Raw genomic sequence first — 18,660 nt, forward strand, 5'->3', positions numbered from 1 at the left:
ATAAAGATAGGTAGTAAAGGGCCTGTCACACAATACAGTATTTAACCAGTGCACTGTTACAGTATTTAGTACAAGACAGCATGACCCATACAGAATTGAACAGTAACAAAGTGCAGTGCATGTGCAATACAACTTGTTGGCCATATCAAGTCTATGAAATGCATAACTAGATAAATAAATAAATGAATAAATGTAATAAAAAATAAAATAAAAAATACAGAAATAGCATTTTCCAACATTAGTCAATGTTGTGTGTATAGCTTGTTTCTCTAGCCTTAAGTGGCCAAGAAAATCCATTAATGTGAGTTTAAAAGTAGGCAGGGTGCAGGTATATGCACCAAAACCCTAGTTTACAATATAATGGACACTTTTTGTTCAGATAGTGAGTTTTGATTCCCAGATCTATTTACAAGGCATGCCAAAACATAAAAAATGCAACAGTGTTGAGTGTGATTTAAGGCAAAAAAAAGCCACTATTCCCTTTATGTGCCTGTCCTGTGTGTCCTAGACGTCACCAGAAGTACACGTCATGTACAGACAACCATGGTATTCGACCCCCTCCACCAGAGCAGTACCTCACACCCTTGCAGCAGAAGGAGGTGTGTATCCGCCACCTGCGGGCCAGGCTAAAAGAAACCATCAACACACTGCAAGACAGGTGAGACACTAAGATAGGAATAAAGATTATCATTAGTCAGAAAATCACTTCTTATTTCTTTTCCCTTACTAAATCTCTCAATTTATAACCCAAACCATTGCATCTTTATCTCTCACCCTCCCTCTGTTCATTTTCCCTTTTCTCATGTCCATCTTCACTCACATAGGGACACAGAGATAGATGAGCTGAGAGGCCAGCTTTACAGGATGCAGGAGGACTGGGTTGAGGAAGAATGTCACCGTGTGGAGGCTCAGCTGGCCTTGAAGGAGGCGCGTCATGAGATCCAGCAGCTTAAACAGGTTGTGGACACTGTCCGTACCAGGCTCAGTGATGCTGGGGGACTCAGTGGGGATGTAGGGGTCCAGAAATACTTCCAGGACATCAACGCTCAGAACCACAAGCTCGAGAACCTTTTGCTCAGTATGGAGTTAGCCCAGGCTGGATTGGCCAAAGAGGGGGGAGCCGTATCAGGCTGTCGCACCCGTCTTGGGGGTTCGGCACCAGCGTCTGTATCAGGAGAGAGTCCTGGGGGAATAGCCAAACTGGCAATTGGAGGGAGGGGGTCTTGCTCCTGTGATGGTTCCCCAGCCCGTTCTCTGACCCGGAGCTCCACCTACACTAAGCTCACAGATCAGGCATTGGCAGACCAGAATGGCAATGGTCAGGATTTTCCTTGTCTGTCAGGTGACGGCACCCAAGACAGTGGCTTTGTGTGCTGTGGTGAGAGCAATGTCCCCAGCCGGGCTGACCTGCTGCTGGAGGCTGCCTTCCTCTCCGAGGAGACAGCATCTTTGCTTAACTCCTACACGCAGACCTTCTCCCAGTCCCTGCCACAGTCCCTGCCCCAATCTCTGCCCAGCTCTCTGCCCAGCTCTCTGCCTCACTCCTTCTCTCACGCCTTACCTCATTCTTTCCCTAACAATCTGTCCCACTCTGTGCCCCACACTATGCCACACTCCTCTACCTATGAGAAGCTGTGTACAGGCGAGCGGCTGGCTCCTTTTCATTGCAGCCTGGGTGGAGTGAGCTGTATGAGCCACCCCTGCCTGTCCCACCACCACTTGTATCTACATCCCTTGCGGGAGACAGGCATTCAGACTGAAAGCTGCCCCATCCCTGCAACAACAGGTTACCCCTCCGACCTGGATACCATTGCAGAGCAACGCGCTTTCCGCTCTCAGGCCTGCAGCCCCACCTCGACCTGGATGTCTGATGAGGGGGAGGAGGAGCTAGACTCCATCACCACCACGACTTCGGTAACCACAGCGACGGTCATGAGCACGGCCACAGAGCCAATTGCGCTCTCCAAAACACCGGTGGTCCCTCCCTTATCACATTCTGCTACTGTGGCGTGTTTCATGGAAAGTCCTCTGAGTGGGGAGAAGGAGGGAGTGGAGGAAGAGGAGAAGCAGGAGAAAGAAAACAGAGAGAAGGAAGTTGCTCCGACAGAGAAGCATGATGAAACAACAGTGTTGAAGCCGGGGGATGAAGGCCAGCAGAGACAGATGGGCTCAGTGACAGGAAATGAGGTGGAAGGTCAGGGTGCAGTGGAGGAGGTGGTGCCAGGAGAACTGTGTGACTCAGCAGAGACATCAGCAGGGATGCAAGGTGAGCTGAAGTTTGGAGGATGCTGTGGAGAAAACAGACAGGGTGGGACAACACTGAAAAACCTCAGCATGGAAGAAGTTGGTCTATCAGCAGAATCAACTCAGGTGGAGACAGGACAGTTGAGTCCAAGACACCCAGGATTATCACCAGGTGTAGAACAACCTCATACCTCCCAGCCGAGGAGATCTACTTCCCATGAGGAGATAGCTGGTATCATTGTTGTGGAGGTGCTTGATGAGGAGGATGATGAAGATGAAACTAAAAAACAAGGCACCGCAGGGAGTGCCACAGCAGAAGAGGGGGATTCGTCTGACACTGGGACAATTCAGAAAAGCTACTGGAGTCGTCACTTCCTGGTTGATCTGCTGGCAGTGGCCATCCCTGTGGTGCCAACAGTGGCGTGGCTGTGTCGCGGTCCAGTCCGTGATGGACAACCCATGTATCATATAGGGTCACTGCTGCGAGGCTGTTGCACTGTGGCACTGCACTCGCTGCGTAGGGGAGGTGGATTAAGGCATTACCCCGCAGGCGGGGGAGACTTGGGTGGATCGCAGATATAAGAGAAGAATTGGTTCAGCGCCTGTAAGGTCCTCTCCTTTATGGGTCTGATGGAAAATACTTGGAAAATGAGGAGAGGAAGAGAAAGAACTTACCTCTATCTATCCATGAGCTATACCACTTATTCTTATAGGGTCGTGGGGAGTGGGGGGTCAGCTGGAGCCAATCCCAGATGATATTGGGCTATCACAGAACTGACAAGAGCTTTGTGTCCTGCATTTCTCATCAAGGTTAATAACTGAAGGGAGCATCAGGAACAGGAAATGTGTGTTCATGACTTAGATCTGTAAATTGTCGTGTTTAGTCCTGCTCCTAATTGTCTTTCATCCTCTGGTTCCTGCTGTTGCTACCAAGATGTCTGCAAATCCTACTGACTTGTGCAAAACCTAATGAGCTGTCTGATGAATGAATGATCTGTGCTTGGATGTTTCAATGTTGATTGTTTTGTTTTTAACTGCAGGAAAAATGTTGAAAATTCATCATTATGTCAACCTACTAGTCTGACTAATTTCTGGCATGTTAAAATGATCATGTACATGAAATGAGGTATGTGTACGTATATGATGTATGTGTATAACCAAATGGTCTCATCTGCAGTAGACGAACTACACTCATTGACCAGTGAGGGAAAATCCACAAAAATACCGAATTCACATGTTTCGTGTCACTGCAGAAAGTCTTGGCTTCTCTTAGAGTCTTTGAAAATATGGACATGACACCATATCAAGAAATAACAACATAGACACAGAACTCAGCTTGATTCAAAGGCCAGAAACACAGTGAACCTTGCAAGGCCGCAAGAACCACTGACATTTTCCATACTCAAGCTGTGTCAAACGCAGTCACTGTACAGATTGAAGTCCAATTTAAACACCAAATTTGTCACCTCCTAGTTATTTTAGAATCTGGACAAATAATTATTAATTGATGTTTAGTTTAGTGGGGTTACAATGCCATGAAGTGGGCATTCAGACTGAATGCATTAAAATAAAAGAAGGGTTGGTGGGGGCTTGTTGTTTCAGATACCCATAAGACAATAATAATACAATCCAGAAAATCCAGTTTGAGTAACAGATCCATGAGTTTGAAGGCTTATTGGACACCAATACACTGCAGAGTGATTCATAATAATCTAAGGCTGGATTTTTTAAAACTCTGGACATGCACAGCAGCAGTTATTTGATCTTCCAAAGCTTTAAAAAATAAATAGATAAATAAGTCTTGCCTGTTTAATGCAAACACAAACAGAAATATCAAAACAAGTTCATTTTAAAGGAAGTGTAGTGCTTAAACAATTTCTTGTTAGTCAGATTTAGAGCTGCTAGTTGGTAGGTTTTTTTCAACATATAACTCAAGATAAGTGAGTAAATAATAACTATTCCTGTATTGTCCTATTGTCAGTAGTTGTGACTGAGGCAGATCACACATGATTAAAAAAAGTCTCCAATTCAATCTAGGAATTGAAATCAGCTGGTTGTTCTCTTATTGGCCAAATAAAGATTTGATAGAAAAAAAAAAAACTCCTATATCTGACAATCACATGATTTTGATTTTAAATTCCACTCTCCCATCGGGTATTCAGACTGAATGCATTAAAATAAAAGAAGGGTTGGTGGGGCCATGTCGTTTCAACAGATATTAATATCTGTTGCTCCTTTCGACACTGGCATTGCACTATTTATCTAAACTTCTCATAGAAGATAAATGTGAGCTGGCTCCTCCCAACTCATTGTGTTAAGTGTGTCTCTGCTCTAGGAGTACATGGTCACATCTACAGAAATCAAACAAAAGCTTAAACTCAATTTGAATGACTCCATAAAATTGGTCCTCAGTTTGTTATTGGCAGCAAATCTACCAACATATTCAACTGAACAAAAAAAAGGCCAATTTTATGGCTGTAACCAAACCTGATTATGTGCTTTCTCTTTGCTTTCTCAGCACAGCATCCCTCTGGATTTTGATTTTGTAGCCACAGCCTCCTTCACTGTTTCTGTCAGCCATTAAAAAAGTAGTTCTACAGTTTGGGAAATATGCATAATTACTTTCTTGAGTTAAATGATTCATATCACTCCCATGTCTGTGTGTTAAAGGTCCCATATTTTACACTTTTTCTGTGTTTTAGTCAAGGTGTTAATATCCTTAAGGAGATATATTTGTGGTACTATTTGTGGTTTTAAGAACCAAAAACCATCTCATCATCTTCAGGCCTCTCTAAGGAGCTCAAAAAACAACTGGTCAGTCAGTTGACTGTTTTCTTAAAAGTATAGCAGATTTCAGATAAACACTCAGAGAAACCAAAATCTGCAGGCTGGATGGTGGGTCCAGGTGGGCAGGGCCTGGGGTGTGGCTGAGGGCAGTGACTTCTTTACATCACAAGTTAAAAGTTAGAGGAGTCCTTACAGCTCATTTTGAGGCTCAGTTTCTGAATACAGGCTGTGTGCGTTTCTCTGAGGACTGAGCACTTTGATACTTTCACAGTATTAATATAGAACTTAGACCTGCTTTATAATCAAAAAAGACACCTACCTTTATACAATATGGGACTTTTAAATATGAAGCTAGCAGCAGTAAGTTAGCTTAGGTTAGCATAAAGACTGGAAGGAGCTAGCCTGACTCAGCTCTAAAACTCACTAATTAATGCAATATACCTGGTTTGTTTACTAAGTTGTTTTACAGGAAGTTGCGTACTGAAACTATTTTTGTCCTTTAGCTACACCACTCAGCCATTTTGTTTGTGTTTGTGTTCATCAAGCTTTGACATAAACATTATGTTTTAGGGAGGGATTTCATATGTCTGGTCCTTGCTTCAACCTTGCATTTGAAACAAACTTGGCGAAACTGAACCCCTAAGTACTAAAAACAATTGATCTCAATTTGGATTACTTTCATTTGACATAGGGCAGAGGATCTTTTTAAGTCATCAGATCTAAACTAAGCACAAAAAGTAAGGAAATTTGTGTTTGGTAGATTATTTATTTACTGTTGTAACAATGCTTGGCAATAAATCTTATACCGTTGGAAAGCCTGTTTATTTCCCTTATAAATGGTGCCACATTTGTAAGGAACATGCATTTTGTGGGATGAGCAGCAGAGCTGAGCATGTGGATTGCGCCTATGAAAGATTTGCCAAATCTTCTCTGCCAATGCCAAACAGCTTCTTTTTGCTGTTGACTCTTGTTTGGTGTTGTTTGGTGGATTGAAGTCTGAAGAAACAAGACATATTGGTAATTTAACAATTTATTCCTTTAACAAACACAACCTCAGTAGCGTGTGGAAGAACCATACACAGCCTGGCACCTCCTCCTCATGCTGGTCTCACACTGCTGTGGGATGGCATCCCATTCTTCAACCAGCATTTGTCACAAGTCAGCCAACATGGTTGTGTTGGTCACTCTGGCACAAACAGCACGCCCAAGCTGATCCCACAAGTGTTCAATGGGGTTGAGGTCAGGACTGCTGGCAGGCCATTCCATCCTCTCCACTCCCAAATTCTGGAAGTAGTCTCTGATAAACCCCGCTCTGTGGGGGCCAGCGTTGTCATCTTGGAGGGTAGAGTTTGGTCCAAGATCATATGGGATTGCCACTGGATGCAGAATTTCATTTCAATATTTCTCTGCATTAAGATTACCTCCAATGATGACAAGCCTCGTTTTTCCAGTGAGGGAGATGCTGCCCCACACCATCACACTGCCTCCACTAAAAGATGTTACTCTATTGGTGCAGCAATCAGCAAAGCGTTCTCCGCATCTTCTCCACGCTTTGACCCTACAATCCAAGTGCTGTAGGTAGGATATGGACTCATCGCTGTACATAACATTCCTCAACATGTTCAGGTTCCAGTGCACGTGTTGCTGACACCAGCGCAAACAGGCCTGACAGTGAAGGGCAGTCATAGCAGGCCTCCTGGCAGCCCTTTGAGACCGGAGATTGGCTGCGTGCAGTCTGTTCTGGATTGTCTGGGCAGAGAGCTGTCAGACATATCGTCCTGCAAACCTTGACTGTAAATCTGTAGAAGACTGCCTAAGTTCCTAAGTGCTGCCTAGATGAGGAAACGGTATTCTTTGGGTGCCATCTTCTTGGGACGCCCACTTCGCAGCCTGTCTCTGACATCCCCTGTTATATGGAACTTGGCCTTCAGTTTGCAGATGGTGGCTATTTGGCTCACTCCAAATAATGCCGCAACTTGGTTTTGCGGAACACCAGCTTGAAGTTGCCCTATCGCACAGGCCCTATCCAGATCAGTCAAACGTGGCATGCCGATTCTTGGCGCAGACACCAACTGGCCACTGTTGCAGGGCCCATGACAATCAGGCACCTGATTGTTAGCACCTGGGGGTACCAGAAGCTCAAAACAAGAGTCAGTAGCAACAGCAAAAAAAACTGTTTGGTATTGGCAGAGAAGATTTGGCAAATATTTAATGGGCGCAACCCACATACTCAGCTCTGCTGCTCATCCCACAAATGCATGTTCCTTACAAATGTGGCAGCATTTAAAAGGGAAATAGGCTGAAAACAGGCTTTCCAACGGTATAAGATTTATTGCCAAGAAGCATTGTTACAACAAAGAAATAATCTACCAAACACAAATTTCCTTACTTTTTGTGCTTAGTTTAATGTTTTGGTTTTGTGCTTAGTGTAAAGTCACACAATGACCAGATACTTGTTTGTCACTCACTGGCTCAGTTTGACACTTTGATGTAGATCTGAAAGAAGTGAGTTGTGCTCGGTCTGTGCTCTATGCTGTATATTTCTGCTAACTTTAATGATGCTCTCTTGGTGTAGTAGTGTCACTCTAGTAGTGTGTATTTCAAGTCCACTGTATAAGAGTTAGTCACTGCAATTAAATCAACTTTATTTGTTTAACTTGACAAAGCATTTCTAGACATAGAGTACTACATGTTACACTGCAGTCACAATTAAGGTATCTGTCTGGATTGTGATCACATTTAGGATCAGGGTGTTTTCTTTGAGTGAATGTGTGTATCATGAGAGGATTTTGATGCAGGTGACTTTGTGGAATAAAGGCAACTGTAAAATCAAAATTCATCTGTCCGAGACTCACGAGCCAGTCGAGGATTGAGACACACCTGGGCAAAAACAGTAAATGGACTGTTCACTTTATGAATTTTAAGCAATTACTTGAAGCTGAGATTATATTGGTTTCAAAAGTTCAAAAGTCCACTTTCCAAGTCCAAGTTTGACATAGTACTAAGTGTAACTAAGATAATAATTTACATTTGAGGTAAATCTTTAAATTACTACTATAATACATGTCATTATTTTTGTGAACACTGCAAAGCAGTTGCCTTTTATCCATGATAAGAGCCACTGAGCTCAGCTCTTTACATTTGTCCACAGTATGTATCTACAGGCCTACAAACTCTCCAAAATAATGGACATTTAAGTCTAAATGCTCCTGTAACACACTGGTAAAGAATGAGCAGTTTCTTTGTCAATGATGATCATGACAATCCCCACCTGTGTTTTCACTTCATCAATTTGAAGGAGCCACAAATGCAGCAGCCACTGAGATCCATGAAAATATTGACTGAATGCCTTAGAGACACACAGGACTGCCTCCTCTTCCACTTAACACTTCTCCACATTTCATCCATAACTTTTCCTCGACATCACTCTTACTCATGAGTTGTGCATGAGTTTGCATTGCTATCTCCTGACTGTGTGAGACGCTTGGCTGAAGTAGATTAGGAAGATAAAAAAATGTCATGTTTTACAAAAAGCCATATAAATGCTCCTGTGAAGGAATAGGTATGAGAATGTGGGAGGCAGCCTCCTCCTCTCTATATTAATGTGTAATGTGACTAAACCTAATGATGAAAGTCATGAGAATGATTACTATTGTACATCAGCACTCTCCTGCTGTCACTAAACACAGGCTGCTGGTACAGAAACAGGGTGTTAGAAGAATACAAAGGGTAGATCCAGAGAACTTGTGATGCTGGATGACGAGGTTCAGGAGTTAAGGTTTGTTGTTGTGGGTAGCAGCAATCATCTTAATCCCCTCAATTTACCTCTATGCACCAAAGTCTATACTTCAGCTGCATTGTCATGTATGTGAAGTTTATCTATTAAAGCTGTTATTGTGATGTCCTAGCTACTAGTACTAAAACATTGACTATTGAATTGTTATTGTGTTATGAAGCTCCCAAAGTCCCGAAAGATTATATTTTTTTTCATTTTGTGCACACAGGATATGGATAGCTCTCTAATGGTCTACTTTTCTTATTTTTTTATTTATTTGTTTTGTTTAAAAGACCATATGCAGCTTTCAACATAAATGTCACCAAAAACAAGCCCATAGGTCATCTGTGCAGCAGGTTATTGTAAACCATAGGTAGATTTGGTTAAGCAACATCTAGTGGCCGTAGTAATTATGAAGTAGCAAAGGGAAAAGTGTGGTGACATGGTATATAGAGAGACAAATTCCACATCAGGAGGAGGTTGGGGTGGATGGATGGGTCAACAAAACACATGAATATGACACAGGAGAGTAGTGTTCGATTTTTTCTATTGTCCATGACCATTCCACAAAGTTAACCGGTTGTTTACCATGTGACAACCAAGGTCTGATGCGCCTGCCACTGTAGGGGTACTAATTCAGGAGACACTCCTATGGGTTGAATCAAGAGATCACGATCATCATTTTTATATTTTTTCACTGAAAACAAAATGCAAAAGTGACCATTCCATCTGAAATCGTGTCTCATACTGTAATTGCAATATCTGCCAAAATAGTCACAAAATCAATATTGTTCAGCCCTACTGAAAACAGTGAATAAATCTTTTGTTGGGACTTTTGGAACTTTGTATTCAGTAGCTTGTTGTCTTTTGCTTTAGTATGTTTGATGTACACTGGAGATTATAACAATGTTTAGAGAGTCTTGTATGTCTTCACTAACTAGTCCTGTAAGGGTTTGCTGAACACAAACATCATTACCCCTTGCAGGAACTCTGACTTTTACATGTTGCTGTTAAATGGGCAACTTTCAGACACTGTAGCCTGCAGTGTACTGGTTTTGGATCCTGACAGTCCCTTGGTAAAAGTCCCAGCAGAGGCTTCTCTTGGTGTCTGTCCCACCTGAACTTCCTGCTGCAGTGTGAAGTTATGTCAGTGTACAGTATGTGGCGGTGACTAATCGATTATATACTGTGTATATCCTTAGACACACATGATGCTGAATATTTCTTGAGGGAGACAGAAGGAGATGGGCGGTGTTTGGCTCTTCTTTGTAAATATTTGATTGTGCAACGTAATTTCATGATTTATTCTTTGTCCAATTGTTTTAGTATGTGCTCCATAGACATAATTAATATATACAGAGGTTAAACCAAGTCTTTAATATCCTACCATTAAGGACATTCAATGGCTTGTATAGTAATCCAGCTGACATCATTGATATCTACAGTTAACATATTGTAAATTAACTATTTTAATGGCAAAAGTAGTGTGTACAATAACACTAACACATCAGTAGACAATATCTCCATTCACACTCCCACTATACTGCATAAAGAAAGACCAGAAGCCCCTATATTAAACAGCATGGAGGAAACATTTCTGTTGTCTTTACCTGTGTGTTTGTCTGTGGATGTTTTTCTTTCCTGATATTGTGATGGTGTTGTGGAATTACTTGCTGCATCTCTCCCAACCACATAAACGAAGATAAACGGGTCAAGACAAACACCAACAAGCTCATGTGAACAGAAAGATTGTTTATTTGATTTACAATATTATCTCCGTTACATTTGTATATAAACTTATAGATTTGAACTTTTTTTTTTTTTTTTAACAGAATGACAGTTATGTTTATCAGACTGCATACCTAGAAAATTAAAGGAATACATGCATCCAAACATGAACAGCATTAAAAGGAGTAACTCTATATATAAGTTGAAATTCATAACTGTGAGCTCTGCTCTCTCCCACTTTGCTCATCAGTCAAGGAAGGAACTACAGAGGGAAGTCCACTGACAGCTCAGAACAGAAAAGATTAGATTCATTGGCTAAATCCAGGATGTGAAATTAAAATACCTTTAATCTGAGCAGAACTTTTTCAGCATCAACTTGGAGCAGTTTCCTATGTTTATTAATATTATGTATATATGTATTAACATACATTACTATGAGGCACCACAAACACAACTATTGGACTTGACTGTTGAAATGGATACAGAAAAATCAACCTTTTAAAAGGTAGTGGAAAGTGCACTTGGTGGGTCTGCATGACACAGACCCTGTCCAAACAAGTACGAACAAGTCCCTCCAAAGTTACAGTTTGAAGCGCTGAACCACATCAAAACAAACACCCATTTGCTCCCCCGGGATCCTGCTCACCTGTGCCTTTCACCTTTCACTGTCTCATTGTTATCATAGTGTTTGTGGACAGAGCCTGGTTCCAGCTGCATAGGTCAACAAACATCTACTGCTGCCCATTTTCCCTACACTTTCCCCTGGAATGTGTACACAGTGTTCCCAGTACCAACAGTTTGATCACATCACAGTCTCATCGTGGCATTTGCCTGCAGAGACAGGAAATGAGATGCAGTGATACATCAAGTTACAGTAAAGAGTAGCAGCATGCACAGTTCCACATCCTGAAAAATTCCAGTGGGTGTAGCAATGTAAATGGACAAACAAAACAGCGATACTCACAGATAAATAATTGTAAACATGAAGATTATTTATCTGAGAGTACGATGACACATCGCCATCTCTTGGAGAAAGTGGAAACTGCGATGCTGCATCTCTAACAGATTCTGTTAGAATCTAGGGTGTATAAAAATCAGAACATAATCGTGATGTCAAAATCAGCACTAACTTTCACCAGTATATGGTACAAACTAAAAATAACCTCATGCTAAAACCTATTAGTTTTACTGACTGTACACTGAAATCTAGAACGAAGTCAGCAAACGTTTTCACATTAGGTCCCCGGGTGTTAGTACATCTCAGATTATTTAAGTACACACATTATGGGGCCAAGTGCAGGGACTGAGAGCACAGCTGTAATCTACATGGTACTGTAGAGCTCTGATGACTGACCATTGGCTGTTACAGCATTTTTAACAAGGTGAAACATCATGTGCCAATGATTCATCTCCACACTGAGGTGGAAGCTCAGGACTCATGATAGTGTACATGGCTCTAAGAAACATTTTGTACTGTCCATGATCTCAAATACAAAGCAAGGCAAAAAATAAACATGTAATACTCAGACTACAGGGTTAACATATAAAAAGTACAATTGTCAACAGAGATGAGGAAAATGTAGAAAAGGTGAAGAATATTCTGAACAACTTTAGAATAGAAAAGAAAGGCATTTTAAGATTATGTTTAGGATGAGAAATGGCGATGATGATTGCAATGCAGGAGGTGATTTGGTGTGAAAACAGAAAGAGAGAGAGAGATTAAGATATCAGTAAGGAGAGAGAGAGAGAGAGAGAGAGAGAGAGACAGAGAGAGACAGAGAGATCTGTATTGTGGACATCCTGACAGTTGTGCAGTCCTCCTCCTGGTCTTCACACCTCTGGGACAGAATGATCCATGGCTGACCGCAGGAGACCAGTGGACATCCTGGAACAGAAAATCACAATGAACACAATCATACAAACTTCCTCTGGGTTTACTTTATGATGCTTCACCCTAGGGCTGAAACAATTCCTTGAGAAACTTGATTAACTCGATTAATAAGTCACCAAGGCAAATTCTTTGCATCAAAGCTTTGTTTAATCCATATGACGGCTCAATAGTCGCCTGTTTAAATTTTAATTATCACTCTAACCCGTGGCCAATTACTGTGGTCAATTCTTACGGTTAATTTAACTAATGTTAGGCACTGTACCATCAACCAGCAACTGTCTCCCAGATGCGGCAAGCAACGTGGGTTTGTTTTGTGTCAAAACATGCCAGAGGGCAGTGACAGCGCTGTGCTTTTTAGATCAGCATAAATATAAATATAAAATATGTACATGTACAATGCCCAAACACATCTCACCTATACCCATGACCACTTACACATTCATACCCATACGTTTTAAAATATGTAATAAATACTTTAAGATATATATAAATAAGGGGCTGTGTGTGTATTTGGGGGGAGGGTTCTGTGATTTCTGCAGCCTGTCCACAGCCCTGGGGAAGAAGCTGTTCCACAACCTGTTCATGCGTGTGCTGGGGGTTCTCAGTCTTCCTGAGGGGAGGGTGGTGAAGAGGGCATTTCCAGGGTGTGAAGGTTCCTTCAGAATGTTTGTTTGTTGTTTGTTCCCTTTTGAGGACACGGCTCGAATAGATGTTACTCAGGTTTGGGAGGGGAGAGCCAATGATCCTCTCAGCCATCTTCATGACCCGCTGTAGGTCCACACAGTACAGCAATAAGTCAGGATACTCTATTGTGCAGTGGTAGAAGCTGTTTTCTTCTTTTGTTTTCTTTGTGTTGAGGATGAGGTCATTGTTCTTGCACCAGACGGTCAGTGTCTGGACCTCCTCCCTGTAGGCTGTTTCATAATTGTTGGTTATGAGTCCTACTATGGTTGTGTCATCAGCAAATTTGATGAGGATGTTGGAGTTATGAGAGGGCGTGCAATCATGTGAAGAGAGAATAGAGAATTGGACTGAGAACGCAGCCTTGGGGGGCATTGGTGTTGAGAGTGATGGTGGAGGAGGAGTGGTGACCAATCCTAACGTGCTAGTCTGTTGATGAGAAAGTCTTTGATCCACTGACAGAAAAGGGGGCCCAGACCCAGTGTTTGCAATTTGTTGACCAGTTTTATTGGGTTGATGGAGTTGAATGCAGAGCTATAATCCACGATAGCATCCTGACGTAGCTGTTGGGATTTTCTGGGTGTGTGAGGGCTGCATGCAGTGAGATGGAGATGGCGTCGTCTGTCGATCTGTTGGTCCAGAATGTAAACTGGTGTTGGTCAAGGTCAGGTATGCTTCAATGTGGGTCAGTACCAGTCTCTCGAAGCATTTCATAATCACAGGGGTGAGAGCAATGGGCTGGTAATCATTCATGCTGGTGATGGCTGAGGTTTTGGGTACAGGTGGTTGCTGTCAGACAGGTGGGGACGGTGGCTTGCTGTAGTGATAGGTTGAAGATGTGTGTGAATACAGCAGCGAGCTGGTCAGCGCATGCCTTCAGTACTTGTCCTGAAACGCCATCAATTGCTTGATTGCAATTGATGTTGAGTAGTGCTCTCTTTACCTGATAGGTCTGGAGAGTGAGTGGCTGGTCACTCTCTGTAAAGTTGTCTGCATCTGGGTCTGGTCCCCTGTTGGAATTGGAGCTGTCCTCAAAGCAGGTGAAGAATGAATTTAGCTGATCAGGGAGGGAGGGGTCAGTGGAGGTGGGGTGACTGTTGCTTTGCTTGAAGTCAGTGATGTTCCTTACACCTTGCCACATGGCACATAACTTGTAGCATTCATAAAATTTAACAGGTGAGTTACATAAAAATTCACCCTGCATACAGTTGTCATGAAAGAGGAAATAGTTATAGAGATCAAAACCGTTTTTGTACCAGCCTCTAAACGACCAGGACTTTTGCTCTCTGACTTTTGTGCTCGCTTCATTTTTCAGCCCTGGAGGTTGCCACTTCTTCACACCTGTAGTTTGGTCCAGTTTATCAAAGACTTGGCAGGGCTGACAAGTAACTCATTTACTGAATGGGGCCCAAATGGGGGTATTGTAAAACTTCTGACCAGTAGTGCATCTCATCAGTATCTGTGTAAATCTGTGGTGTGTTAATTACAGGCTCTGAGCTGAATTGAACAGGAACTGCATCACTTACCAATGTGAATGAACAAAGTTAATGATAAGTTAAGTCACTAGATTAGGTAAAATGTTGAAGTCTCACCTCTTAATCATGTGTTCATAGATGAACTTCGGCATGATGGTGATGGTCATGGTGGTCGGAGAGGTGGTCAGAATATCCTTGATCTGAGAGTCCTGGAGTTTATACAGAGAAACAGTGACATGTGACAGTGGCCTTGTGTAATCAGTGAATTAAATTCAAGGTTTTGTCAAACACATTCATGTTTCTCAGTTTTTCTCCATTGTTTTGATGTGTTAAGAGAATAGATGAGATAAACACCCAAAACTGTGTTTCTTTTTGCAAAGCAGCAAATGCATGCTTTTCATAAAATCAACAAAATCACATTGTGGTGTCAAAACAGAAAATACAGGAACAAAAAACTCCTCATGAGAGCAAAAAGAGGAACAACCACCTTTTTCAGTGTAGTGTATCAAATCATAAAATCACCCCAGAAAACAAAATTAACTAAATATTTTAACAGTTTGTTTCCTGCCCTATATCTGTGCTGTCATTTACATCAGGTCACCCACATTACATTGACTATGGCCCTGTTAAGACCTGGTATTAATATCCTTCCTGAGTGATCCGATCAGTCAGACCACATTCAGAAGTGGTCTGGGCCACATGTGCCCAGAGTCTTTTAGCAGTGTGAATGCAAATGCGTCCTGGCATCATTAAAAGACCGCCTCCTCTACGTTGACTGTGGCAGACTTCCTCTGTCCTCCGTCACAGTTTCATAATGAGCCGAAAATATTTTACTATTCATCATGGATAGAACCTTATTTCACTTTCAATTTCTGTGCGCAATGCATTGATTCGCTAAACCTTTCATTTCTGCTCACTCTGTCACTCACACACATGCACACACATACACAGAAGCACTATGATAACGGACCTGTCTGTTGGATCGGCTAAACAACATCACATACCTGTTTATTTGCATATGAAGCGGGGAAGGGAGATCTGATCACAAGTGGTCAGTGAAGAAGCATGTGGAGACGCCTTTTAAAGCCAGGTGTGAAGAGACAAACTTAGAGCTGACCACTTGTGATCGGATCACTCAGGACGCATGTTAATACCAGGTCTGAACAGGGCCAATGACATTTTCCCTGCTGCTCAGAGAGAAATGCTTTAGGACAAATCCAGACTCATGTCATCACTGTGTTTGTGAGATTCCAGTAGCGTCTTTACTTTTCCAAAACAACAAGTCTGCTCTGAAATGCTCCACCACAGTCTCACAGAACCTGAAATTGTCCAAAATGACACATCCTTTCATAATCCACACACCCTGACATCAGGCTACTTTTCCTACTTTCTTTGCTTCTATATTTTTTAGCACCAGGTGACTAATCTGCTGTATCTCTTTCCTTATGATTCCATACTGATTATAGAGTCAAAAGTTTTATACATTGTTAGATTCAGAGAACTGTACAGAGAAGACTCTCGGGGTAAATCAGAACTTGTGCTAAATGTTTTGAACACCATGTTTTCTGAGCAATAGTTGTATGAAAAGTAAATTGTGTGAAGTTCTGATCACTGCATCACTGATTTTAGAACAGTTTACAAAGGTGCATCAAATCAAAGAAGAAAAATTGTAAGAACCAGTATAACAAAACGTAAAGTTCATACTAACAACACACTGAAAACCCTCATCAAAGGGCAGACCAACACAACATGCCTACTGGGGCAAATACTGGACAAAAAGCAAACTACTAAGTAATCACTGCTGATATGTACTAAACATTTCACATGTACAGACGTGGAGTCAGCAAGTGCTGCACTTACTTCAAATCGCTGCATGTCCCCACGTTTTATTTCTGCTATTATGGGAGCAGCTGTCCAGGTGCAAACTTAAAATCAGCCACCAAACATCTTATGAGAAATTCAAGTTCTGGATCTGTTCAAATGTTGGATCAATTATACTCCATGTTGTTATCTGCTCTGACACAATTTGAGGTCAATGAAGTTCATCAAATTACACCATACACATCACTACCATGCCCAATTAACAGTTTATACACATCAAAGGGTTAGGGTTAGTGTGTTTCTGACCTTGAGTCCAATAACATTTTGTCCATTGATTTCACAGATGTAATGCTCAGTCAGCAGACCATTGCGTGCAGCAGAGCCATCCTTGACCAGTGAGGTGATTTTTCCAGACTTGTAGATGAAGCCCACATGACCTGAGCTGTCTTTGTGCATGGTGACAGTGCGCTGAAATGGCCTACAGACACAGAGATTCAGAGAAAGAAATCCACAGGTGTAATGATTCATTACAGGGAACCCGATGCTGAGATGCTTTTACTTAAAATTACAATGCACTAGATGTCTGTCAATTTATAATTATGACTCAGAAAACTTACAACTAGATGGGAAAACATGGGACTATTTGATAATGTTGATAAAAACAAAAGATGAGCTGAGCAAATGATGGAGGACCCAGCCGAGGGACCCCAACATTGTTACTACAGAAAAACAACAGCTGAAAACAGATGACAGATAGAAAATCTCCTCAGTTTAAATACTACAAGGACATGTACACTGATTTACGCTACAATTTCTTATGCAAATGTTGTTGCCATGTTTATAACTTTGATTCTTTATTGTCAGGATGTCCCAAAAATTCAGTAAAAAGCCTCCAATTGATCCAAAATGCGGCAGCACAAGTACTGACAGGAACTAGGAAAGAAGATCACATCTCTCCTGTGTTAGCGTCTCTGCATTGGCTCCCTGCAAAATCCAGGATAAAATTTAAAATCCTCCTCCTCACCTACAAAGCCATTAATGGTCAGGCACCATTGTACCTTAAAGAGCTTATAGTTCCCTATTTTTCTATAGGACACTTCGCTCTCTAAATGCAGGTCTACTTGTGGTTCCCAGAGTTTGTAAGAGCAGAATGGGGGGCAGAGCCTTCAGCTATCAGGCCCTCTCCTGTGGAACCAGCTCCCAGTGTGGGTTCAGGAGGCAGACACCCTCTCTACCTTTAAGATCAGGCTTAAAACTGTCCTCTTTGATGAAGCTTATAGTTAGGGCTGGCTCGGGTATCTCTGCCTCTGGAGCAGCAGGATCCAGATCCACTATTAACCACTGTTATCTGTCATTATTATTGATAACACCATTACCTATACAGCTGTTCTATACAGCCCTATACAGCTGTTCCTGCCCCCCCCCCCCCCCCCAGTTCCCACAAAGAGCGCTTGCTCTTTGTGGGAACTGTTGGGTTTTTCTCTGTAACAAAGTAAGGTCTTGACCTTACCCTGTAAAGTGCCTTGAAATAATGTATATTATGATTTGGCGCTATACAAATAAAATTGAATTGAATTGAATTGAATATCTGGGATGTGCTTAGATGATATGAGTCTCGCAGGAGCTGCAATTATTTGACAAAGGTAAAATGCGTCACAACATACCATTACAAATGAAGCATTGTGATGCTACAGAGATGCCTTGGCATAAGAATTATGTTCTCCAGACGTAAGGGAAAGATGCTAGGACATTACATCATCATTTTTATTTTTTTTCAGTAAAAATTAAATGCAAAAATTACCATTTCCACTAAAATTGTGACTTGTGGCAATTGCAATATGTTTCAAAATAATCACAATATGATTTTTTTTGCACATCGTTCAGCCCTATAGCTAATGTTAATACTGGTGCAATGCTCAAACTTGGTATCAAAAGAATATTTGTCTAGATAAAAAGTTTAGGCTGCACTGTGATAATATTCTGTCCTCAGTTTATCAAATGCTCCTCACCTGTCCCTAACCACAAGCTCTATGCGGGTCTCGGCTGCAGCTTTCAGGGCCTTGTGGGCCTTGTCCACGCTCCAGCCAGCACAGTTCTGGCCATTGATCTGCAGGATCTGGTCCCCAAAACGAAGCCCGGCCAGGGCCGCAGGGGAGTTTGCCTGTACCAGCTGGACAAACACTCCCTGTGACAGGAAAGAGGACACAGATAAAACATACAAAGTGAATCCAGGCAGTGGAGGGAGAGAGAGAAACAGA

The 18,660-nt window shown here is 42.0% G+C and overlaps 2 protein-coding genes and 1 long non-coding RNA gene across 9 annotated transcripts in view; 1 reads left to right on the forward strand and 2 right to left on the reverse strand.

Annotated features, from left to right (window-relative positions):
• The window catches only part of snphb (syntaphilin b), a 58,697-nt gene extending 47,974 nt beyond the window's left edge, over nucleotides 1-10,723 (forward strand). For all 6 annotated transcript variants that reach the window (XM_071475619.1, XM_071475614.1, XM_071475618.1 and 3 more), the window contains 2 exons: nucleotides 509-658; nucleotides 825-10,723. In XM_071475619.1, the coding sequence (XP_071331720.1) occupies nucleotides 509-658; nucleotides 825-2,826 (2,152 nt within the window). In that variant the 3' untranslated portion in view covers nucleotides 2,827-10,723. The remainder of the gene's footprint in view (nucleotides 1-508; nucleotides 659-824) is intronic.
• The window catches only part of LOC139620281 (uncharacterized), a 94,094-nt gene that overhangs the window by 9,334 nt on the left and 66,100 nt on the right, over nucleotides 1-18,660 (reverse strand). The gene's annotated exons all lie outside the window — the stretch shown is intronic.
• The window catches only part of sdcbp2 (syndecan binding protein (syntenin) 2), a 29,342-nt gene continuing 21,225 nt past the window's right edge, over nucleotides 10,544-18,660 (reverse strand). For both annotated transcript variants that reach the window (XM_071475631.1, XM_071475632.1), the window contains 4 exons: nucleotides 18,412-18,587; nucleotides 16,709-16,880; nucleotides 14,699-14,790; nucleotides 10,544-12,419 (listed from right to left, as the gene is read on the reverse strand). In XM_071475631.1, coding sequence (XP_071331732.1) covers nucleotides 12,365-12,419; nucleotides 14,699-14,790; nucleotides 16,709-16,880; nucleotides 18,412-18,587 — 495 coding nt within the window. In that variant the 3' untranslated portion in view covers nucleotides 10,544-12,364. The remainder of the gene's footprint in view (nucleotides 12,420-14,698; nucleotides 14,791-16,708; nucleotides 16,881-18,411; nucleotides 18,588-18,660) is intronic.

Source organism: Trachinotus anak, unplaced genomic scaffold (assembly GCF_046630095.1).
Source record: "Trachinotus anak isolate AG129_WGS33_773 ecotype Australia unplaced genomic scaffold, CSIRO_AGI_Tana_v1 ptg000004l, whole genome shotgun sequence".
NCBI lineage: Eukaryota > Metazoa > Chordata > Actinopteri > Carangiformes > Carangidae > Trachinotus > Trachinotus anak.